This window comes from Neolamprologus multifasciatus, chromosome 15 (genome assembly GCF_963576455.1).
Source record: "Neolamprologus multifasciatus chromosome 15, fNeoMul1.2, whole genome shotgun sequence".
NCBI lineage: Eukaryota > Metazoa > Chordata > Actinopteri > Cichliformes > Cichlidae > Neolamprologus > Neolamprologus multifasciatus.
In genome coordinates, this window is record NC_140453.1 from 32899603 (window position 1) to 32924738 (window position 25136).

The window sequence follows — 25136 nt, forward strand, 5'->3', positions numbered from 1 at the left end:
ACATTTAATAGGACTGCAGTAGATGTACACTTTACCTCATTTAGGTTGCTTGTTTTTTTCCGAGGCTGCACTCGTGGAAACACAAATACCATGTACCCCAATGTCAATTTAAAACTGTTAGTCAGAGATTAACCTGTTGGCATGACTGGTTAGAAGAGTTTCCCTTAGTTAGATAATGCACATTGCAATGTGTAAATCATGCATTTACAATCCCATATGGAAAAGATATATATAAATCTTATAAAGTTTGTATCTGTCTTGTGAGAAACTTGTATGAAAAGCATACAAGAGTGAAAACAGATATAAGATCCCTAGAAAAATTATATAAATGAAACTTGTATGTTTTGGATACTTACTAAAACAATATATGAAAGTGGCCACTTTCATGACTAAATCATATAAACCTTATATGATTCACTATATGAAGTAGGCCACATCTGATGTAAGTCTTTTATAAGTTTTTTCTATTTCTTTTCCATATGGGATAGCCTGAACAAGCTTCGCAGCCGAATGTGCACTGTGTGACTTCAGGCTTTCCCGGACGAAAGAGGACCAATTCAATTCAATTTTATTTATAAAGCACCAAATCACAACAAACGTCACCTCAAGGCGGTTTATATTGTACAGTAGATCGCACAATAATACATACAGAGAAAACCCAACAATCATATGACCCCCTATGAGCAAGCACTTTGGCGACAGTGGGAAGGAAAAACTCCCCTTTAACAGGAAGAAACCTCCGGCAGAACCAGGCTCAGGGAGGGGCGGGGCCATCTGCTGCGACCGGTTGGGGTGAGAGAAAGAAAACAGGATAAAGACATGCTGTGGAAGAGAGACAGAGGTTAATAACAGATATGATTCAATGCAGAGAGGTCTATTAACACATAGTGAGTGAGAAAGGTGACTGGAAAGGAAAAACTCAATGCATCATGGGAATCCCCCGGCAGCCTACGTCTATTGCAGCATAACTAAGGGAGGATTCAGGGTCACCTGGTCCAGCCCTAACTATATGCTTTAGCAAAAAGGAAAGTTTTAAGCCTAATCTTAAAAGTAGAGATAGTGTCTGTCTCCCGAATCCAAACTGGAAGCTGGTTCCACAGAAGAGGGGCCTGAAAACTGAAGGCTCTCCCTCCCATTCTACTTTTAAATACTCTAGGAACAACAAGTAGGCCTGCAGAGCGAGAGCGAAGTGCTCTAATAGGGTGATATGGCACTACAAGGTCATTAAGATAAGATGGGGCCTGATTATTTAAGACCTTGTATGTGAGGAGCAGGATTTTGAATTCAATTCTGGATTTAACAGGAAGCCAGTGAAGGGAAGCCAAAACAGGAGAAATATGCTCTCTCTTTCTAGTCCCTGTCAGTACTCTTGCTGCAGCATTTTGGATTAGCTGAAGACTTTTCAGCGAGTTTTTAGGACATCCTGATAATAATGAATTACAGTAGTCCAGCCTGGAAGTAATGAATGCATGAACTAGTTTTTCAGCGTCACTCTGAGACAGGATATTTCTAATTTTAGAGATGTTGCGCAAATGGAAGAAAGCAGTCTTACATATTTGTTTAATATGTGCGTTGAAGGCCAGTGTACAAGTCTTTGTTCTTGGCTCCATGATGTGCATCTACTAAGGAATACACCATTAAGTGAACGCATTGGTCTCATTTAGAAAAAGAGCAAAACAAATGCAAAATATAATAGATGAGAGTAAACTCTTATAAATGAATTGGGTAGAATTCCAACAAAGAAGAAAATCGTTTGTAGTTCTTGGTGCAGAAACCTTGTTTATATGAAGTGTCAGACTTTTCTTTCATCTTGTTTAGTTTTATTGTTATTTTAAACCGTTCATTTAAATATTCTTAAACACTCTTTTTTATCCCCCCACCACCACCACCACCACCAAAAAAACAAAAAATAAAAAACAAACAAAAACAGAGAAGGGTACCAACAAATCTGGCATTGTTGCTGTCAAATGAGAGAATTCATACAGGCAGTTTCATGTGTGAAGTATTACAGGTCAGATGTGATTTGATAGTTTTTTTCCACAAGAAAAAAGCTGGATAGTATGAGATGCGTGTGTTTGAAAGGTGGCATGACTGGTGCCCCATAGTGTACGAGTTCATGGCGGTGCAGACAGCTCTGACAAATGTTTGTGTCCCATAAATTAGTTTCAGTCACTGGATTGGTCCATTGACAGCAGTAATGTCAAATGCAATAGTGGTGATTGAACCTTATATATGTATAAGGTTCATAAAGCGCAGTCCGCGCACTGAGCGGCTGCATCTAGTCCTTTTTCATCACTTTGTTTTGAATCTTGGTGAAGTGCTCGGCAAACATGTGCTGATTGAAAACTATTGGACTCTCATCTACCTTTCAAACAAATCTTTTTACCCTCCGTCTAGTTTCTCCAGGCATCATTCTGATGCGGGAAACAAACAAAAAAAAGGAAAAAAGTTGTTCAAACTTGGTTTCCGACAGAGCCAAATCCAGCTAATCATGTTTGAGTGTCCTGACTTTTCTTTCATTTTCTTTCTCCTTATTAGGAGTAGGTGAGAGTGTGCCCTAAAGCAATGAACCTAATCCTTCTGTATATTTTCTGTCAATTTTATCCTAAGAAATCTAACATGGTGAGCAGTCAGCTCCTGATGGTGGCAGCCACTTTGTAGGGAATTCCATGTAATGAGGTTGTCTAAAAGGCTTTCAGACTTTATCAAGCAATAAAAGCTCCAGCTCACCACTATTACCCAGCAATACTGCAGGCTGTTGTCATTAGGCAGAAGTTGCAGTGAGTTTTGGTGGTGGTGGTTGACAGAGTGAGAATCAGTGTCTCTCATCACTAACTGCACCTTCACGCTCAGCCTTATATCTCCACCTGGGTACAGTTTCAGTTTTCAACATCTCCATCCAGATCATCTCCGACCAGTCCTTAATTTACAGCTTAGGCTGTGTTTTATAGATCTTTTTCCATTATTGCAGAAAATTATATAACACTTATGTTGACACTGTTAAACAGTGACATTTATCCAGCCCGTTCTCACTCCCGAGGCGTAACATGGCGACGTTTTGTCACGTCCCGCGGCGTTCCTGAGGAACGCGAAAGGAGACCTTCGGCATTCTTATGGTACGCGGCGGGTTATGGTCGAAATCCAGTGCAATGACGTTCCCGTGGTAAAAGACGTTCCAGCCCTGTATTCCAGCCCTAAACCTAACCTTATCCCTAGCCCTAACCATTACCTTTTTCCTGACCGTAACCAGGACTTTAATGATGTTAAATAGCGTGTTTGTAAGCGATTTGAAGAAAAAGAGCGAACATGTGTAGATTGAGTCCATACGGTTGTCATATTTCCTCATTTTTCCGAGGTCGTCATTTAGGAACGTGGTGGGTAGCCGAAAACGTAATATGTTGACGATTTGTCACCTAGCGTAAAATGTTACGCTTTCGGAGTGAGAATGTGTTCCATTTATCAGACAGTAAATACAGACAGTCCAATGGTTAACTCTAACCTAAAACCTAAAACAGAGTATGTTCTTGAGTCCGTGCCATGCTTATGCTTATTATGTGCTATTGCACACAGCAAACCCACATGGGGTCATTTTGTGTCTATTTGGCTGTTCATGCACCTCCCAGTTTTTACAAGCTGGTCACATGTGAATAGGTCCAACTCCCTAGTCATCCCTGTGATGTATCATAATTAATGTGGCAGCAGAGATTCACAGATGGCACAAGAAGTAGATTGCTGCAACAACATTGTTGCATAAAACTGCTCCCCAAAATATTGGTTTTGAATGATGTCTTCTATTGTTTTGAAAATAAATTACATATAGAAAAGAGACTGCAACGATTCAGATGCATGTGTAAAAGTTTATAGAGCTATGGGACACATCCAGTATATGTAACGGTTATTGCATGCAGTGTAACATTGACTTAAAGGTGATGAATATGTGAGAGAGGTTTGGAGGGAAAACCTGAATAATCAGAGTAATGAGCAAGCACTTGGCGACAGTGGAAAGGAAAAACTCCCTTTTAACAGGAAGACGTCTCCAGCAGAACCAGGTTCAGGGAAGGATAGGCCATCTTCTGTGACCAAGTGAGGGAAAGAGGAAGGAGACAGGATAAAAGAGAATTTAAAAGACAGCATCCTAAGGATTTCAGATAATAACGTTATAGTGTTTTACATTTGCTGTACTTATGAGCTATTGTGTATGTGATTTTAGTTTAATTTCAGCACATTTTTTATTATTTATTCAGTACAGTTTTTGCACCACATGTAATACAAATATCCTTATATCATGTATAATGTTAAATCTTCCTTGTAGCATCACTTTTATTTTGAAAAATAAGCTTTATAAATGATTCCAAACCAGCAGCCTCATTGCAACGGCATAGTAAAGAAAACTTGCTCATCATCTACTGTACCAGTAGTGTTTCAAAAGTAGTTAGATCTCTCTGAATGTAAAATCAAAATATGTGCAGCCCAGCCCTTCACTTCTTCCTGAATATGATGACTGTTGCAAGTTGGCAGCAGAATTTAATGCACTTTAACTCACTGTCCTGCCAAAGCAATTCAGGACATATCCCCTGAACTTCTGCTCCCCTCCATCAATACACTCACTAACTACTCTAGCAGTGAGCACATCCAGACAAATGCTCCTGTAAAAGTGTTTTTTTTTTTTTCTTTAACCAGAAAAAAAATTCACCCTTCTACCTTACCCTGTGTATCTCTCCTGCGCTCCCATGTGGGGTGATTTAAGGCAAGATAGGCTATGGAGAAACTGTTCCCCTCTATCTCTCCCTCCTGCCTTCTCCCTCCTTCTCATTCTCCCTCTCCCTTGGTCTTATTACAGGCTGTCAGTTTATTATAAAACATTAGGAAAGCAGAGGGACACTTGCAGTTACTGTCCTATCGATCGGCAAGGATAGATTCTGTGATTTAGAGTCAGCTTTGGCTCGCGCCCTCCACATTCTCGGCCTCCTATTAAGGCACCAGCGCTTTGCTTTGGCTATTGATGTCTCAACATTAACAGTTACAAGCTGCTACAGAAAATCAATGTTCAACTTTTATTACCTGCTGCATAACGCGGAGGACCTCCCGCCAGCTGATACTTAGCAGTCAAAAGGAGGCATGGATGGTCGGCCGAGCACATCAGGTATTTTCTAAGTGATATCTGCAGTAATATCAACCCTGTCTAGCATACGGAGGCTTTCGGGGGCCAGTTGAGGGCCTTAGAGCTTTGGAAGGTATAGCATGCCAACCTAATTAGCACATCCTTGCAAATATTAGCCTCAATGCTCAACTTAGTTGCAGGTCTGCGCACAACGTTTTTGTCTTAAAATCTTGTCTGCTTGAAAAAAATGCTCTCTAGCACTACCATCAGCATGACTCACTTGTAGAGTACACCACCTAAATGTCATCAAGGTAAAATATTGGATGATCCCCTCAACCACCGTCCATCCATCATTGGTATCAACCTGGATATGTGTGTTGTAACAGAGAATCTTAACCCAGGTAGGATGGATCTGGAGCGGCTGAGGCCTCTCAAACATTTATGAGGGGCTACTGAGCAACGGTATGGCAGCCCTTCTGGGACAAACAGCCCCTGGTTCTGTACTCTGAGTCCCGATCAATGGAACTCAAGTTCATTACACACACTTTTCAGCCGAACGGCGGCAACTGATTTTTTTCTCTCTCCACCCCACCTTCCTCTGATCGTCGAGCAGCCCACCACTGGGGCTGCATTACACTTGCTTGTTTACGTGGCTGCGTGTATAGGGTAGAAGGGGGGAAGGGAGCGTGTGCTGGTGTGTACGTGTGTGTGCGTGCATGAACAGGAGCTGCTCCCAGTGGGCAGAGCTTGAGGTTATCATTATGTACAGGTCGGTCCGCTGCAATGCTAATGCTAATGCATTCTCAGTGGCCGCGGCTCAGGTCCCAACGCTGTGCTAGCAGGGCTGCTTCTCGTCTCCAATTAAAGACTGAGGGATGTCTGTTTGGGGTAGGCAAGACAGACCTGGGCTATCTGGGGCCCTGCGGAGAACAGGCTCACATTAGCCAAGGAAAACAGACTCGGAGAACAAATTGTGCATACACCAGAGTGCATCAGATAATCCCTCTCTTGATTCAAGCATCATCTAGTCCCTGGCACTGATTTTATGCTATCTAATAACTGCTTTAGAGGACCTGTTGGTTTTATTCCGCAGGACCTTATCACACCGACTTTAGACTATCAGAGCAACCAGCTTTTCATACTTATCATGTGGTTATAACGAGTTTAAACAATGCGATAATTTTCTGTAATCACAAAGCATAACCCCCAGAGCACCGTGCAATAAGAAAGACAAATAGTCAACAAAACAGAGCTGGTCCTAGGAATCGAAGAAGCATCAATATTTCACTCATAATACAGTATAACAGTGCTGTGAGATGAGGACTGTGGTCACTGTGTGTGTGTGTGTATGTGCACTGATGGTTCACACCAGACTAACTACTACTGTCATAAAGTATAGTGATCAGAGCAAAATTATTTAAATGTCAAGCTTTCGCAATAACTGGCATGTTTTTGATTACATAAAGAGAGCATGTAGCCATCACGTGTAGCGCGCGCACACACACACACACACACACACAAGAAAACGTGCGCAAAGACACACATTGAGATCTAGGCCAAAGGAGTGGCCTCTAAGTCTTTAAGTCTATTGCCAGTCAAGTGTTCAGTAATACAAACGTAATCCATTGGGCCCCAAGCTTCACACACACCAGCCTTGTCAATCATTTGTAAAGTTGTAAAGCCATTCACTCTTTCGATCAATATCTCAGAAGGAGCTACACTGTTATTGCTGCAGTTGTTGTGTAAAAAAAAAAAAAAAATCTTTACGACAAGACATTTATGATCCTTGTATAGCTCGTGATGTGTCATTAGTGTAACTCACTAGACAATCATTACTTTATGCAAAATGCTAAAGGCGTGAGCGCAGAGTTGTAATGATTGAAAAAAGATAAAAGGGATGACGCACTGAGTTATTCAGAAAGCCCATTAAATGAAACCTAGTTTCCATAACTGAACTGCGTTCTATCAAAAGTCAGGATTAAGCAATGGAAATGATACTAAACTTGCAAGTGCGTGACTTTGCATGAAAAATGCTAAGTAGACTAAGAACAGCAATAATCCCCTACATCTACACCTACCGGGCTGATATTACAAACGGAGCTCGCTGGCATTACAGCACTGCCTGGCATGTGGATTATCAGTCTCTGCATCCCTCTGTGAATATGTATAGTGCAGAGGCATGCCTTTAAACTTTTTGGTAAGCTATATGGTGGTCATGGTGGCTGCTATAAGTCCATACACCCTTTGCTCTTTGAGCTTCTGTTCTGGTGGGCGCGTGTGTGTGTTTAAGTGTGTGTGTGTGTGTCTGTGGACAATGTAGTTACAAGATACTTCTGTCACAGCACAGAACAGCAGAGCTTTAAGATGATATGTGCGTCCATGCTTTAGTCTTTGTGTGCGTGTGTCTGTGTGCAACCGGAGACAGTGATTAAATGTTTTAAAGCACAGATGATCCAACAGTTGCCGTCTCTTGTTCTCTCACCCTTTCTCTCTCTCTCTTTCTCTTCACTGAGGCCCCCCCACCCACCCACCCACCGGTGACATTACACCCTCACTCTTGAACCATCACAGCTCCTTTCGTGCCTCTTCGTTCTCATGCTGAAACTTATTTTTAGCAGCGTGGTGCTGGTACGCAGAAAGGAAAGCAATTCTTTATGTTGTGTTGGGAGAAAAATAAGAAAGAGAGGAGTGATTGTGGCTAAAGAAAGGGGTCAGGAAGCCAAGAAGCAGTCCATGATGAAACAAAATGAATCAATCAACCTTCTGTTCTCACAGACATGCCAACAGAATGCGCTCATACAGTAAATCATAAGAAAACAAAGCTATGTAATATAAAATAATGCTCTGCAGTAGCAGGCGTTTGCTATCCCAGCTCTTTGTGCCTGTGCACGCTGCCTTAGAGCATAAAGTTGTACTTTAGTGCCACCTGGCACTGATAGCAAAAGCTACCCCTGGCATTACACTGCAAGCTTGGAAATGGATACGATGCTCAGTACAACGATCAGTATTATTATAGAACTGCAGATAACTTAAAAAGGTATTTGTCACTGATGCAATACTGACAGAATAATGAATAATAATATATTTATACTTTTTAAAAAGCTGTTTAAATATTACTAGATACTAGACAGCTCAACAAACTGATCTCAAATATAAACAGAGAGCAGCCATCCTAAAAATCAACTCATTTCACAGTGATTACCTGGCTACACAGCTGATTTTTTTAAGCACGCTGGTGTTGTTTTCCCAGATGTTACATTTTGTTCTGTAGAGGAACAAAATGTAACATCTGGACATCCTCAAGAAAGTGAATGTGCAGGTGTTTTGTTTTCGGGGGGGTTGTTTTTGGAATTTCATTTTCACAGTTAGACACCACTCCAGCGTGTAATGACGAACACGAGACCGCACAGTGAAGCAGCCCTTGTATTTTTTGTTAAAACTCATCACTCAAAACCAGTGAAACCGTCAAACCTGAGCATGTGTGGACATAAGTAAGCATACTTGTGGTTTATTTTCAAAACGACTAATTTCCCCTGACTTTCTCGAATTGTGCGCACGACTGTCCTAACATTTGGCGCAGCGGGAGCGTGCAGTAAAATCTACAGTTGAGCTTTGAAAAGCAGCCTGCAAACATGCCATCTCCCATTAACTCTGAGTTGGAGGGGTGGGGAGGAGAGCTGCTGCCATCCAATACTTTTAAATAAATGAAACCCCAATTTGCACTTATGTGAAAAGTGCAGTCAACTTAACGGGGAACCAAAAAAAATCCCACAGAGAACAAAGAAGTCAAAAGGAGGCGTGGAATATATGTGGCACACTCTTCTTTAGTCAGCACTCTACCTGCCGGCATCAAAAGAGAACGAAGCCGAATGAAGAGGAAGGAGAGGGGATGGGTGGGATGTAAGACGAGAGAGAGCACGAGGGAAAGACTGAGTGAGAGACAGCGAGGTGGGAAACTGACACTATGGATTAACTGTCCTTCATGCTGAAAATATACATCCCCGGGCGCTTGATGCTGAATTATTAATTCAAATTTGTCAGAGAAAGAATGAGAGAAATCTATTGACGGGGACACGGGCCCTTTAATGGTCTCATTAAAGGGGAGGCATCCCACACCATGCACCTTCTGTACTGCTGCAGGAGTTTTCGGGGCAGCGGAGGGTTGGCGAGGGGGGGGGGCGATACTTGACCCCCCAATGATTTTCTGTCACTTTATCATAAACAAGAAAGGTTGACATGCCCCTCCACTCTCTATGCCCTCCCCTCCACCAACAAACAAACCCTGGGTGTAATTAGCCGACGGGTGCAAAAGTGCACTGAATCTAAACGAGGTTCACATGCATGCATTGATACACAGAGAGACAGACAGACAGACACAGGAACGGCACACACGGTGCCTGCTCCTACTGTTGCTGACAGGTACAAATGAAATACAAGGTAGAGTCACAGGGAAGCTGAAGAGCCACCTCACAGGTGCAGCAATATTGATTTCAAATTCATTAGATTCCTTTTTTGTTTTTCCTTTTCGCCTCTCCATCGACATTTCCTCACATTACACCAAACGAAGGGACTTTGCATCTGGATTGCTGCCTGTTAGTGCTCAGCCTGTCAGTCAAGCGTTAGCATCATTAGCTGTGTCTAGCTACATGACTGGGAGCTGTTTAGCGAGTGGAGAGGGGGTGTTAACTTTCTGCACAGTCCACGCAGCGTCAGGAAGGTGGGAGAACAGGGACCTGTGGGTGCATCGCTCACTCACTGAAAGGCTTTTGGTTCCACCTCCAGGGAGGGGGTGGGGTTAAAAAACAAGTGGGGGGCAATAAGGAGCAGAGGTGGGGAGGACTAGAGGGACCACAGAGGGCTAAGCACCAGGTTCATTGCTGATTCAAGTCTCTTAGTATCCCTCTGGCAAATGGATTTTCATAATGCTGAGACAATGTGATTTTTTTTCTTCCCCAGCAATATGATTTTTACCCCAGCAGGTCTGAAGCATGTTAGAAATGCAAGTAAGGATTATTTTCATTGCTGATTCGTCTGGCAATTATTTATTTTTTCATCCGATTAACCATATGATCATTAGCATGGCCAACAAACTCATCTTGTGGACATATTTATTTACGGGATGTGTGATTTATTGTAATAGCCACACAACAATATCATTGCCGTGCCATTCTATGTAGAGAAGTCTTAACTATCCCTTTAATATGTATCCCCACTGATATTAATCTCCCTGGTTGTGCCCATCTGTTGGAACCCTTACTAATACAGCCACAGACAGGATCTACTGATTCAGGGTGTAAATTTGCTTTCCCCTTCACCCCAAGATAAATCCCCAGCACCTTCCAGCCAGCATAGGCAATGAGAGAAGCTTGTCTCCTTCCTGCTCCAAGCACCTTTTCTCTTATTTATTTTATCAGACCTTAGGCGCATTTCTCTTCCTTTCAATATCTCTCGACCTCTCTCCATCACCCCGCCGAGCCCACCGACCCATCCTTGGGCGACAGAACTCAAGCAGCCGCTACCTGTTTAGCTTAACAACAATAGCATTGTTGTCAGCTGAGGTTTAGATCTGACTTAATATATTCCCAACTGGACCGGAGCTGCTTAATTCTCTTTTACAGCCGCATGGCATTTGGCCCCTGGAGAGGAGAAAGTGAGGACTTGATGAGTCGGCGGGCAAATTGAGCCTTAATGCTTTCTTCTGACAAGCTGACAACAGCATGTTCCCATTGGTGGCCAGAAACTGTGAGACCGTTATTATTCATTGCAGGCACAGAGGAAATTTGGCCTCTGGATATTGGGCTCTATGCTAGCTTAAGGGCATGTAGCTATAGTATGTAGCTACATGTATGCTGGTGAAATAATGGTCACTACTTACGATAAAGGGTCACTTCTCAGAGATTAATGAGACCTTTTTTATACCTGAGTATGAAGTATACATCCAGTGATCCTATCATTTGAATAAATACAAAAGAAAAGGGTAATTAAACTTGTTCATCGTGGTTCTGTACCAGTCGGTATATGTCCGTTTCAAATTCACCTTTCAAGCCTGAAAGGTGATTGGATAGTCGAATGGCATCTGAAATCTCCACACCTTTCCAGCATTAGAATGCAAGGATGCATCTCACTTCTGATTTTGTTGAAACTGACATTTTGGCTCACACAGGGATTAAGCAGTCCAGGGTTTGGACTTTTTTTTGTTTACAAATGAGCCTAACACTACACAAACCTATATGGCCACTCAAAGGCAGCTTTGTTAGGTACATCCATTTGGATGTTAATTAATGGAAATCACAGCCAATTACATCACAGCAATCTGCCAAAGTTCAAACTGAGCATCAATTCAATTGGGTTCAATTCAGTTTTATCTATATAGCGACAAATCACGACAACAATAAGGCACTACCCTACAATTAAACAATGATCAAGGTATGCAGAAGAGCATCTCTGAACCTTGAAGCAGATGGGCTGCTGTAGCAGAAGACCACAAGGTGTGCAGCTAAGAACAGAAAACTGAGGCTACAGTTCGCTGGTGCTCACTATAAACTGGCCAATGGAGGACTGGAAGAAAGTTGCCTGGTCTGATGAGTCTCCATTGCTACCATCATCTCCAGGAACATCACTACAGTTCCTAATCATGCTCATCTATTTATGTCCACAGTGTACCCACTTCCTGGAAGATTTGTGTACTATGTCACAACCACATTTTGTATTTTTTTATTCTTTTTTTTAGTATATCCCTGCCTTAACCACCATGGTTTACATCATAGTTGGATGTTTTTTGTGAGATCAATTTCCGTTCCTAAAGCAGACAATAGATACATTCCTCCACATCCTCATCTTACATTCTGTGATCAGATTGTTGTGATACTCGTTATCCTTTTACCCTTTGGAGTATCAGGTTTCAAAGACTCCCCCATTAAATGTTAAGAGGCATATATCTGCAGTTTACCTCCATTATTTTTTCACTCGCCTCTAAGGTGGAGGCTTCATATCGAGAAGGGAATTCCCCAAACGGGACTTGGAGGAAAACAAGGTAGCTGAGAGCTCCAAGGAACAGGGGAACCTGTTTTCTGGCAAGCACAGATAGATGTAATACTCTAATGGGGAAGAAGAGCATCCTGTAGAAGAAAAGAAACACACACACACACATGCACGTCCACATGAAATGTTGTCAGTGGAGTGTTGATAGGAGCTGAGGTGAGTGTATGCATGTGTAGCATGCATGTTTGTGTACTCCACGACTTTATGGTGCTGTGAGGCTAATGGGGGTAAAACAAAATGTTATTCATCAAAGATTATGTTTCAGGGCAAAGCAACATAACTCTGATAATAGGCTACCTAAGTGCTAGCGTTAACCGCTCGGCCATTGCTCCTTGCCCTGTGGCTCTTATTTGCTTTGATTGCCTTTGCTGCCCTGTGTTTTAAACACAGACACAGCAGAGTTCTCCCAGTGATCATGCAACACTTCTCTTGTGATAGTTAGTAAGTCATTAGTCCTCATATGTTTCTCTAAGAGTCAAAGGTCACCGGGTTCTCGTCTGTCAACGCCCCCATCTCTGATTGGAGCCAAGTTGTAAGGCAGATTAATAGTGGAAAAAGTAGCTGTGGACAGCGTCGACTTGATAACGGTCCAGTAGGGCGCAATAAAGAGGAGTTAGCGGGAATGCACATTCAGCTCCTCACTCTTTGACGCACCGCTGCCGTAGTAAAAGGTCCTCCAGCTTTGATCAGCTCGTATAAATGCCTTTGAGAGCACCTATTGGAAGAGCCGAGCCACCTAATTCCCGCCTATGCAGGAAGTAACGAGTTTGTCTTCCACTTGCGTTTAATTGGACAAGTTTTACTGACAGCAGTTCCCTCAATAACTATTTATGACCCACCAGTTTTATGTGTTGTTTTTGGACCCGGCAGAAAACACATGTTGTGAAGTTTTGAAAGGCTGTGTGTATGGGCAGCACGTGACTCAGAGGTTTATTGATCGAGGCCCTTAAAGTGTAATGTGAGAGAACACGGTGTTGTTTTACCCTGTAATAACTGCTGGCGACTTAGCAGTGCCTTCACAAAACAGGTGCTAGCTTAATGTAAACCTATCAAGTGAACTCCCTACTTGTAGTATTTAGGATTTTCTTTTCTTTCATTTATGAAACATGACATTTCCCCAACTTTTGAACCTTAATAACAAACATAGCAACACTTTTGTCTAATTTGGGCAGAATTAAATGGCTGGCCACGCTCTCAGCTAGCAGGTAATCACAACTGACTTTAGCTCCACCTAAACTGACGTTCGGCCAGTGACAGGGATGTTAGACGCCCAGATAATCGCAGTAGGCACCATATACTGCACAGTAACATAGTTACTAACATGAGTAACTGTGACCGACATGAATCTCATCTACAGCGACCTGTTAGCGAAGAACACAACACTAAAATAGTCTAAGTATACAGAATTAAGAAAAATGTACAAAAAAGAAAACCCTTGGTGTAACTAAGTGTATGTGTTGTTTTTATTTCTCGGGTCATATTTTTCCCAACACATTGTCCACTCTATGAGGCATCTCTGTGATCAGAGTGAAATAATGGAGCAAGCGTTTGCATGACTGAATGTGCAGTTTTTGTGTGTGTGTGTCCCTGGAGCAGGTTGATTGTAAGGGTCGGTGAAAGAGCGTAAAAGACATACACTCACAGCACAGAGCAGATCCAGTCTAATTAAAAAGCACAGCGGAGATTTCAGGGGTTCTGTGAAAGAGAGAATTAATCTGTGTGTGTGTGTGTCTGTGTGTGTGTGTGTGTGTGTCTGTGTCTGTGCGTGCGTGTGCGTGTGTGTGCTCTTGCATTAGGTCGCTGGCTTCAGCATGATCGGCCGTCAAATGAAACAATGTATTCTGCGGGACCTCGGGGTTTCCTTTTGAGTATTCGGACGCGGCACTGCAACGAACTGTGGCTGTTTTATGTGAAAAAAAGTTGATAATTAGTCCCACAGTGACTGAAGGATGAGATGGAGAGAGGGAGAGAGAGAGAGAGGGGAGGGGGAACGAAGGGGGGCACTGAAGGAAGAGGAGCGAGTGCTTAGCACATTTAATACTCCAACCTGCCACTGTCTGGGAATCACTGATCAATTGTTTATTTGCTGCTTGTTTTAATTCATCACATTCGTGCCGTCGAATGACTAAATTACTCTGAGTTTACTTTCTGCCTTAGTGGCTTCATGTACAATCACCTAAGCAGCAAAGATCCCTGGTTCAAGCCCCAGGAAGAGATTCCCTTTGGTGTTGTGTCAGGAAGGGTCTGCCAAATCAAATATGCAGTGCTACCTGCTGTGGAGGCCTCATGTGACTAAGGGAGCAGCCGAAAGTAGCTCTTGTAGCTCTTCACTTTTCTAATGTGTTTAGCAGCAGAATTCAAACAAACAACTCTTCAACCTTTTTCTTCTTTTTTTCACTGTTTTTTCCAATAGACAATCGATATCATGCTATTGTCATTTGTACTTTTTCCTTTTTTCCCTTTTTTCAGAAGCCCCGATTCATTATTTTTTCAAAAGAGGCTCTGCTAATAATTAGCAATTAAAATGCTGTCTTATTGCCTCACTTTTGCCTAATTAGCTTGACAGAGACATTGGATCCTAATTCTCCATTGTCCCCCCAACATCGACACACGCACACATCTAACTAACGTAGTCGCACACAAAACTGAGACAAATCTTTCAGAGAAAGCATGGTTATACTTGGCATGCCTCTGATGTGACTATACCAGCATGTGGTGTTGTTACAGTGTTTGCACTGCAGAAAACACTTATTCTTATATTATACGGCCCAAAAAGATCTTATTCTTGATTATACTAAACAGAATTTTCTATTTAAATTTGATTGTGTTCTTTAATGTATGCGTGGTATTTAGTGTTTGGAGAGGATGGCTAGCAGTAAAGCTACACTCGTTCTGTAACAGAAGTTATTAGACACATAGTGTGTTCAGGAAAAAGTTAGTTTTCAATGATTTTTTAATACTATAATGACATATGACTTAAAATTCAAATATGTCTCTTCTATAAAAAAATTCCCGTAGGTTCAGTTTTGTTTCCTTTATGCTGACAAACTTTAATTTAATAAAATATAAATGTATTTGTCTATTGATTTCTCCAAAAAAAAGACTCTTATTTGAAGAGATGTAGCTATGCCCATCTGTTGTCCATGGATACGTACAGCAATGCCACGGATGTTGAGTCCTTTAAAAAATCTTTTTTTTGTAGTGCATGCTCAAAACATAACTTAACAGTCAACTTGATATAAACAACAAAAATCCAAAACAGTAGCACTTTCAGTGATTTCTGCATTTTTTCCCAAACTTTCTGAGCGACTCTAAAACTTTTAAATGTTTAAATTGTTTCATTTGTAGATATTTTTTTTTTTTTAAAGAAGAAGAAGAAGACTTTTCTCCTTGTTGACCTGCGTAGGACGTCTATGTGGAAACGCTTAAAGCGCACTCGACAGTCTACTGGGCTGGCTTATGTAAGGCTACATAAAGGCCTCTCTGAGGTGTTGGTGGTGTGAAAGACGGTGCTGGAGTCTGAGTGGGGTCAGACAGCTGAGTGGCAGCAGGAAAAAGCACATGTCATGTTTGTTTGGAGGCTCCTTTGTCACAGGCCACACCCCTCCCCCTTTTCCTGCCCTCCTCTTGGCCTTATTTAGCCCCCCGCCGTGTCATTCAGAGGTCAGGGTGAGCATCAACACAGTACATGCTGGCACACACACAAGCAACACAAGAACAGGCAGACACACACATACACATACAGATTGCAATAGCATGGTAGAGTGCATCATAGATGGAAGTGCCTTGAAGGACCTGCTTCTCATTCTCTAGACCTCATTAGCTGCTGATTTATCTCCCCCTCCTTCCTCCTAATGCTCTAGGTGGGTGGATGGGGCACATGTGTGCGTGAGTAAGTTTGTATGTGTGTGGGAAGAGGGTACTGTGTGAGAAAGAAAGAAATATTATGTGTATTTCCATGGATTAGTGCGGGTGTGTGTGCGTGTGTGTGTGTTTGAGAGATTAAGTCGGAAGGGTGGTATATTTTAGTGTGTGCGTGTGTGCTGGTCCAACTATACACAGACTCTGTCGTTCTACATTAGCCCACTGTGAGCACACTCGACCTGGGGTCAAACAGATTAATAAAAGATCACACACGCACACACAGAGCTGCTACCTGATTAAATATTCTGCAGCCCTGTGCTTCATAATCATGACAAGTACACACAGCGCTCTGGTTCACCATTATCCATTTAGCAAATTTTTTTGTCTTGTCTTGCAATAATCTGCTCAAACCCCCAGTGAGCTTATTATTGTCAAGGAAAAGTGCTTATAGCTGCGCAGAAAGGTAGGGTTTTAGAGAGATGCAAAATGTATTTTGCACGAGGAATTAATGGTGAAAAAAGGGGGTTTTCCTTTGAGATGGATTCCTGCACATGATGTCTACTCTTTTATTTAAAGTTAGCGTTGTTATTCATCAGACATTGCAAACTTTTACCTGCACATTTAAAAAAAATAAAATAAGTGGGACAAATTGTTTTGATCTTAAACAAAAGTGTGGTGAAAGCGTTAGGTTAAGGAGCAGCTCTGGTGCTAATACGACTACAACTCTCCCCTGCATAATTCATGGGCTCTTGGGGAATTCGTGTCTCAGGAGAAGAACCTTCTTTTTTTGTTGCCTTTACCTGACTCCCTCTACACTGTAGTCCCAGAAGATGATTAAGAGGAAAAAAGAAGAGGAGGGAGGGATACGTCAACATGGAGTGCCAGATTTTGAGCAACGTGAAAATACGCAATAACCAAAGAACTAATCTGTGTGTCTGTAATATGAATGTGGATTTTTTTTTTAAGTGAAACAGCGTCTTTGAGTGTGGGTAACCTTGGTTTCAGTTCCCTCACCTGTTGTCACGCTGACCCACATTTCCTGTGGAGCCTGACTTTAACTAACCTTTCTCTTCCTCCTTCCCGTAGATGTGAAGAACCTGGAGAATTTTCACCTGGTCGAGAGCGTCCAGGAGCAGGTCAATGCAGCGCTGCTGGACTACGTCATGTGTAACTACCCGCAGCAAACGGACAAGTTTGGCCAGCTGCTCCTCCGGCTACCCGAGATACGAGCCATCAGCCTGCAAGCCGAAGAATACCTTTACTACAAACACCTGAACGGCGACGTGCCCTGCAACAACCTGCTTATTGAAATGCTGCACGCCAAAAGAGCTTAGGAGGCGACTTTCCTACCCGCAGTGCAGCTGTGCAGTTTTGCAGCAGTCCAGAAACTCCAAATAATGCTTTCACCAAAACCAAACCTCCAGCTCACACTTGACTATGTGGTGACCTAGAGGATGGGGAGCAGAGTTTATATCGAGCTCTTTTTTTGTGTGTGTGCGTGTGGTTCAAGTTACAACTTGAAGTGGACAAACACGTGCACAGAGACTCATAACGTGCACAGACAAACAGCATTTGGATCCCTTTATTGTAGAAAGAAAAAAAACACAATAAAAACTCTATAAAAGAGTCGCTTTTCCTCAACCACAGACAGAAAAAGACGATGCTGAAAGGAAGAAAGAAAAAAAAAGACAAACACTTGAAGCAGAATCTGCGTTTGACTGTACAAGATCATTTCTGATCATCTGCACAAGCAAGACTATCAGACTGTCAGACTGCAACTTTAAGAATTCAAGAGCCCACAAATGTTTTAGTGCTGGGTAATGCCATTGAGAGGCTTTCTGTGCTGACAAAAGGGGGAAGCTGAATAACACTGCCCATCTTTAATAGAGCTTTGTGACTACAGCGGTGGCTTGTTTTGGTCAATGATTCTCTTGTGCGCTCTATCAATAAAACTGGCTTTTAGTTGCTGTTTGGTACTGTAAGGGCAAAATGACAAGCTGTCAACCAGGCAAGAGACTCTCAGCTACCATCACGTCTGTTTTTTGTTGTTTTGTTTTTTTTTTAACTCACAAAAAAAACGAGTGGCAGCTCGACCGAACTGAAAGGGGAGAACTGAAAGTTGAAAAATAAAATTCGAATTTGTTAGCGAACAAAATGCTAAATGGGTGAATAAGAAGAAGACGTCTTTTTTTTTTTTCTCTTGTAATTGAAGTCATTTGCTCCTCATGGTCACCATGCAGTTGTCCTTTCTTATTCCATCTCTCCATGTTATGTTAGACTATGTACCTCAGAAAGACCAGTGTTAAATAAATTCAATTAACTAATGTCAGCTTAAATTGTATTTATAGCCCTGTTTCCCGCAAAAAAACAAACAAACAAGCAAACAAAAAAAAAATCCTTTTTAATATTTCACTAAAACTGGAACAAAACAAAATGTGGTTCTGGAGACAGAGAAGGAACGATCCTGAATTTGTCCGAAAAGACCAAAGCCTGCTGCAGAACAGATGAAGGAAATGACAAATACCTTAATAATCAGTATTATAAGAGAAAAAAAAACATTGTGATGTCACAGTTATGTGAGTCTTGCCTTATTTCATTACCATGCTAGCTAACCGTGCAGATGTGAATGAAAATATGTACAAATATATAAATATATATATAAATATATATATATAAAAAGTATTAATGTTGTAAAAATTTAAAAAAATGAATAATTCAGCAGTTGTTTACATTCATGTGGTCAAATGGGAGAGAACTGTGATGAAGCATAAATTGCAAAGCAATGATTTCCTAAAAAACAAAAAAAAGAAAAAAGAAAAAAAGAAATTAATGAGAAAAAAAGATCCTTCTGGTTTGCTTTCTTTGGTGTGTGTATAGTGTTTTATTTTTTTATTTGTTTTGAGCAGTACTTAAATTATGTCGTGAGACACTAAAATCAAGGAGGAATCACACTTAAAATATTAATTTCTGTGTCTGCTGGCATTCAAACGTTTGTTTTATTTGGGGGGGGTTTTTTAAGCATTGATGTCTGTGTAAGACTTCCTTTTCGCTTCCGACCTTTTTATTTGTAAAAGCCTTTTGCTTTTTTTCTGTTTGTTTTTTTATTTACAGTGCTTTTTTGATGTATAGTATGTCACTGGTTACGCTTAATAATGAAGATAATTTATTGCGTCGCTATATTTCCATCTATGTGTTACATGACGTAAGGTGTCCACGCCGAAATAAATTTGTTTACTGTAGCATGTTCTTGTTTCGTTTCCATAAGTAGTTCGACGATGCAGGTCTGGAGCAGAAATAACAGGCTTTCCAATAAAAAAAAGAGAAAAAGAAAAGAAGAAAAAAAGAAAAAGAAGACAAAAGAAAGAAAGAAAAATCACAAGTTTTCAGTCTTTTAAATGTTCATGCAAGTCTGTACATTGAAACAAGTATTGTGTTTAAGTGAGTAGGTGTGAAAGACGTCGGTGCCACGTTAGTTTTACTTATTCACATCCTGCATCATTGTTCTGTCCAGTTTGCTCTTATACCAAAGACTGCATCTTTCCCCTGTGAGCTGTGATTTCTATTATTGTGTCCCAAGTTAAGAAAAGCAGCTTTAAAAAAAACAACAAAAAAACACAGCAGCCTAAATTATTCTCTTGCCAAGTTTCTCCATATGTATAGTAGTTGTTTATCACATTGTCCCTCCCACATCAACCTGTGGTGTGTGTGGTTTTGTTTTATCTTTAAAGCATTTTGTTAATAAGTCATCGAATGAGCTAAAGTCTTTCAGCGGCATGTTTAATGTACAGAAAAGTCATTAAGTTATTTCTGAATCCGATCATTACTTTTGTGTTCTGGTCAGACAATCTTACCTCTCATTCACGTTCTCAAAGTCAGTGTTTAGGTTCTGCAGCTGCCTTGGACTTCACGTACAGTTAGGTCCATAATTTGTTGGACAAAGGTGCAATTTTTGTAATTTCTGTACACAACAGTATAGATTTTAAATCAAACAATCGAGGACTGATTAAAGTGCACACTTTCATCTTTAATTCAAGGAGTTTAACAAAAGTTTTGCATTAACTGATTATGACTTATGGACATTTTTATACAAAGAACCCCATTTTCAGAGGCTAACAGTTCAAATTGCAAGGATTGTTTTTAATATGTGGATGAAAATCTTTTGCAGTGAACGACTGCTTGAAGTCTTGAACCAATGGACTTCCTTCCACCTACGAGATGCTCTGAAGGCCTTTACTCCATCGACCTTAGGTTTTGTGGCATTATTCTGAATCTAAGCAAAGACTAAAGCCCAAATTCATCCTGCTACTTCTGCCACATCCTGCTCAGCAGTCACATCATCAATAAACACTATGGACCCAGTTTCACTGCCACCCATACATACCCATGCCATAACAAGATAACACGAGCTGTTTCTCGCCTTCTCCATACTTATCTCTTCCCATCATTCTGGTACAAGCAAAACTTGGTTTCATCTCTTTAAATATTTTTTACAGTGTGCAGGTCTTTAAGATGTTTTCTGAAAGAGTCTCATCCAGCCTTCTCATTCCTGACTGTAACCAGTGGTTTGCACCTTGTTGTAAACCCTCCGTGTTTCCATTCATTCTGGGGTCTCTTGATAATAAGTATTCATGACTTTTTTAGATGCAAAGTTATTTTTATTATTTACTGTGGAAAAAAATTCTGTCATTAACCAAGTTAGTTGTCTTCTTTGGTCTTTCAGGCCTTTTGCTGTCACTGAGACTGAGTGGGTCAGTGCATTCACTCTTTCTAAGAATGAAACCAGATTGTTGATTTGAACACTGCTAAAGTTGTTGCTATCTCTCTAATGAAAAGCTATAAAACACAAATTCAACACACTTAAACTTTAGATATTATGTCTGGTTCATTTGCCATAAAATAACAAAGGAACAGGCGTCACCTCTCTGTGTAGCTGTGTGTCAGTCATTAAAGCGTGAGCCTCTGTAAATAGGAGACTATTTATAAAAAATAGTTGTAATTCTTAAACAGTAAATGCAAATCTTTTGTTAAAGACCTTGAATTAAAGCTGAAAGCATGCACTTCAGTCACATCTTTATCGTGCGATTTCAAATCCACAATAAACCTACGGACCTAATTGTAACATACAGTGAAATCCACAACTCATGTAGGCAACACAAGCCACTAATGTGGCAATGCATAAGTCCTGCTTTTTACTGCATGTTTGTTGTATCATCACTGCAGTCCTGCTCCAACACCTAAGACAATTATGTTTGGAGATATTCAAATAAATGGTCTGAGGAAGTGTTTCTGGTAGCTTGACAATGAGAAGTTATCATAAATGGTGTAAATTCCACCTGTTTGCTTCACAACACACTTTTGTAGAACACATAGTGATTGTGAAACAGACTTGTACACAGGATTCAAACAACTACTTTTGTGCATTATATGCTCATGTGCACTGTCAACACATGGAGACAAAAAAATCTAAATGCTCTTTCCTTTCTGCTTTGACTTTTTTCACCCTTTTGCTGACATTTTAAACGCTTCCATCACTTCCAGGTCCTGGAGTTTCTCTCAATGGAGCTAACTGAGTTTTTCCTCATATCTCAATAAATAATTCTTATGCTTATAACACCAGGTTCTCACTCCCTCTGCACACTAATGCTGCCCACTTCCACTTCATTTGTTATTTTAGGGACATTATGTGTATGATTGCAACGTGAGTACCTGTAGCAATGAGAAATAATTACATTGTTTTCCTGGAGAAAAAAGACAAACATATTTAAAATCATTATGTACACATCATTAATTGTTCAGTTTAGATCATAACCATACATATATACATGAGGCGATATGTTATTATCCAAGGCATCGTAAAGAAAGTACAAACGAGGCAAACAATCAAGGACAATTTGGGGGGCAGATAAATGTCAAATAAGAAGTACAGAAACACCAAAAACATCATGACAGATCAGTCTATGTGGACAAGATCGTAGCTTTTCTGAGGTGTAGGGCTGCGAGGGAAACAGGAAGCTGAAAACTCGAGGTCCATGGGAACATGAAGACTGCAGCCAGGTGGCAAGGCATTCACTTCTGAAGCAGGCAGCTCCTAAATGAAGGAGAGGGATGGGTAAGTGGGAAATTTCAAGTAACTTTAGGGAAGCAGTACTTATCTATACTGTAACAATGCAACACAAATGGTCACTCTCGTTTCATGTTGGGAGGAGGATGAAGTACAGTATCTAGTGCTTTGTCACTAAAGTCAGTCAAAACTGGCGGAAGAGCCCCACTATTAAATTACTGTTGTTACAACATTTGCAACAATTTTTAACAATATTACGAACGGATGCAATCGCCAGTCATTTCTAACTATTGTATACAGTACAACGTTTTAAAATGAAACCCTTTAGTGAGTGACTGAAAGAACGTTAATTAAGGTCTACAGTTGCGGTCTCAAAGTCAAATACAGAGTTTTATATCAGAAGCGATTAAATTGTAAGAAGCTGTCCTGCTCAACAGCCTTCAGCAGCACAATATTCACATTAAAGCATGATTTTACTGTTACAATGTGAATCTAGACAAGAGGTTGATAAATGATCTAAAGAGCTGTACTTTGGCAGCAAGTGTAATTTTGTGCAAATACTCATCAAGTCCTTTTTATATTTGCCTTTAACTCTCCACACGACATGATCTGCCACGAGTTTGATCCACCTTACAGTTCTCTCTGCCTTCTAGCCAACCTTTCTCTCTCCCCATCCCTCTCTTAGGTTCATTAATCTCTTCTCATGTTTTCTTAAAGACACATACATAATTTCTAAACTGAAGAAGAAGAAGTTGTTGAACAGTCACTAGTCCTTTTCTACATTTTTAGAAAATAAGAAATTCAGCAACAAAGCCAAGAGGTTTCTTAAGAGCCTTTTGTAAATACCAAACTTTTAACAGGCTATTAGTTTTCATTTCTTCCTACGATGCAACTGATATGAGGGATCATTTAATTGCTGAGGCGGTAAAGATAATACGGTCTGTGTTCACACGCAGCATTAAGGATGCTGGTCACAGATGAGCAAGCGGCCAGCTCGATTCCCCTCACACAGCATTGCAATCCTCACTTGGAGCTTGGCTTTCAGTGCTTGGCCTCCTGTCTGTAAACGTGTTAAACCTGCTTTCACTCGCCCTGAATTTGTATAAATAATGTATATACATTTATCCACAGACTCTAACAAGTGCAGCCTCAGGTGAAAATACTCAGAAATGCATGCTATGTGCATCCCCAAAGGTGGACATCAGCTCCAAACCAACCAACTCAAAAGATAACCACACAGAGAGCAAGAAAAAAAAATACAAATGAATAACTTGCCAAAAGCAACACACACATACAGGGTTTTTTTTTTTTTTTTTTAAATCTCTCTCACACACAGTGCTGTCAGTTTCTAAACAAGTTTTCCTTTCCGTCACACAAACAGCCCCAAGTTGTGTCTGCTAGTGTTATGTGAAGCTTTTAAACTCTGGAACCACATCACTCGAATTTACCGAGATGCGCTTGTATGTTTCCCTGCATTGTCAAGCACAGTCAAAGAGAAAGAGATTGAGGGCACGAGGAGAGAAAAAAGAAAGAAAGAAAGAAAGAAAGAAAGAAAGAGAGAAAGAAAGAAAGAAAGAAAGCTATTGGATGGGTTCCAAGATTGCGAGAAAATGTGCAACTGAATGCTGGAATAAGCAAATTTGATATTCAGTCCAGTTTCAGGCAGGCCCGGAGGCTCGACAGGCCGGAGACAAGCACAACCACTAAATAAAATTAATCAGTGAGTTTACGAGAGAGCTGAACTTTTACTGTATGTTTGGTCTTAATTATTTGTATTTATTAAAAACAAATAATGACAGCTGTGAGGTTTGAATGAAATATCTACAGCCACATGTACCGACTCAGTCATTGTATATCATTAGACCAAAAGTAGGCAGCAGTTTACCTTCTTATTGGAAACTTTGCATTTTACTACTGGAGCAACTGGGGAAAAAAAGCCCCCTTCCAGACCCTGGGCTTCTTCCCCCAATGTCGATTAACGAGTGATCAAATTTACTCCCTGTAAAGTAGTTCTGGCAGTAACAATACATCAAAGGGAAATAAAAAACAACTTACTTTGACCATTGAAAAAGACTTTTTGGCACATTTGTACCATCTTAAATTCTGAGTACAACGTTGTGTGACGTTAACCTTTTTAACCTTTCCCTTTTATCCAACCAGGGTCGCCTGATCATCGGTGCAAAAGCAGAGCACAAAGATATTTTAAGTTTAAAATGAACCAGAGAGCAAAAGAAAAACCCTCCCCAAAAAAGGTCATGAAAACTGATATTAGCTTTTATATATTCACCTCACATAAGAAGAAAGGGAGTTCTTACATGTTAAAGGCTGTTCAAAAAGTTAAGGGGAAGGGTTTTATTGATCACTTATATTTATTCATATGCTTCAACACTAAAACATAAAAAACAAAGAGAATAAAAAAGGAAACAACTCTTTAGAGAGGCAATTAGCCTACGTTGCAATCACTTACGCCAAACAGCGACTGGAGGAGCCATTGTTTGGCGGCCTGATGGACAAACTTTAAAAATGTAAAGATCAAATAATAGGCGAGCACTGTTAAAGGGAACACTCACAATTATTATGCAAAAGCCTCACTGTGGCATGCAAAACAAATACACTAAGGTTTGGAGATGGAATGGTTCGAAGGCCGCTGCCGTTTCATTTCAAAGCATGCATTATACATCATTGTGCATAAAGAGGAAGCCTACAGCATTATGATGTTTTTTCCACGATGATTATCCTTTATTAGTCATTAAAAAGAGATCAGGAGAGAGAGAGGAAAAAAATACAACTTTTAAGCACCTGAACCTCGCTGCCAGCATTCCATTAATTGCCTGCACAATGGGGAGAGCCTTTGGAGATTTTTCAATTTCAAAAAATGAGGAGCATGCATTCAGTCGTGCTCATGTTATACCGGCACTTAAATCCTACAGAGCTCACATAAAAAAGGACTCAAGGTTGCATCCGATTGAAAGCCTCCAACTACAGCCACTTTAGAAATCCATTTAGCAAGCGGGGGGTTAGAACATCTAATTCAAACAGAGTCGCCCTGTTAAAACGGTTGCACCAATG

General features: G+C 40.7%; 3 protein-coding genes across 3 annotated transcripts in view; 2 read left to right on the forward strand and 1 right to left on the reverse strand.

Annotated features, from left to right (window-relative positions):
* nr5a2 (nuclear receptor subfamily 5, group A, member 2) overlaps positions 1 to 23993 on the forward strand; it is a 76715-nt gene extending 52722 nt beyond the window's left edge. Inside the window, exon 7 of the mRNA XM_085132491.1 lies at positions 17093 to 23993. Coding sequence (XP_084988617.1) covers positions 17093 to 17340 — 248 coding nt within the window. The 3' untranslated portion in view covers positions 17341 to 23993. The remainder of the gene's footprint in view (positions 1 to 17092) is intronic.
* The window catches only part of camsap2a (calmodulin regulated spectrin-associated protein family, member 2a), a 345786-nt gene that overhangs the window by 156940 nt on the left and 163710 nt on the right, over positions 1 to 25136 (forward strand). The gene's annotated exons all lie outside the window — the stretch shown is intronic.
* The window catches only part of LOC146502480 (adhesion G protein-coupled receptor D2), a 91139-nt gene continuing 87959 nt past the window's right edge, over positions 21957 to 25136 (reverse strand). Inside the window, exon 25 of the mRNA XM_085132490.1 lies at positions 21957 to 22094. Coding sequence (XP_084988616.1) covers positions 21957 to 22094 — 138 coding nt within the window. The remainder of the gene's footprint in view (positions 22095 to 25136) is intronic.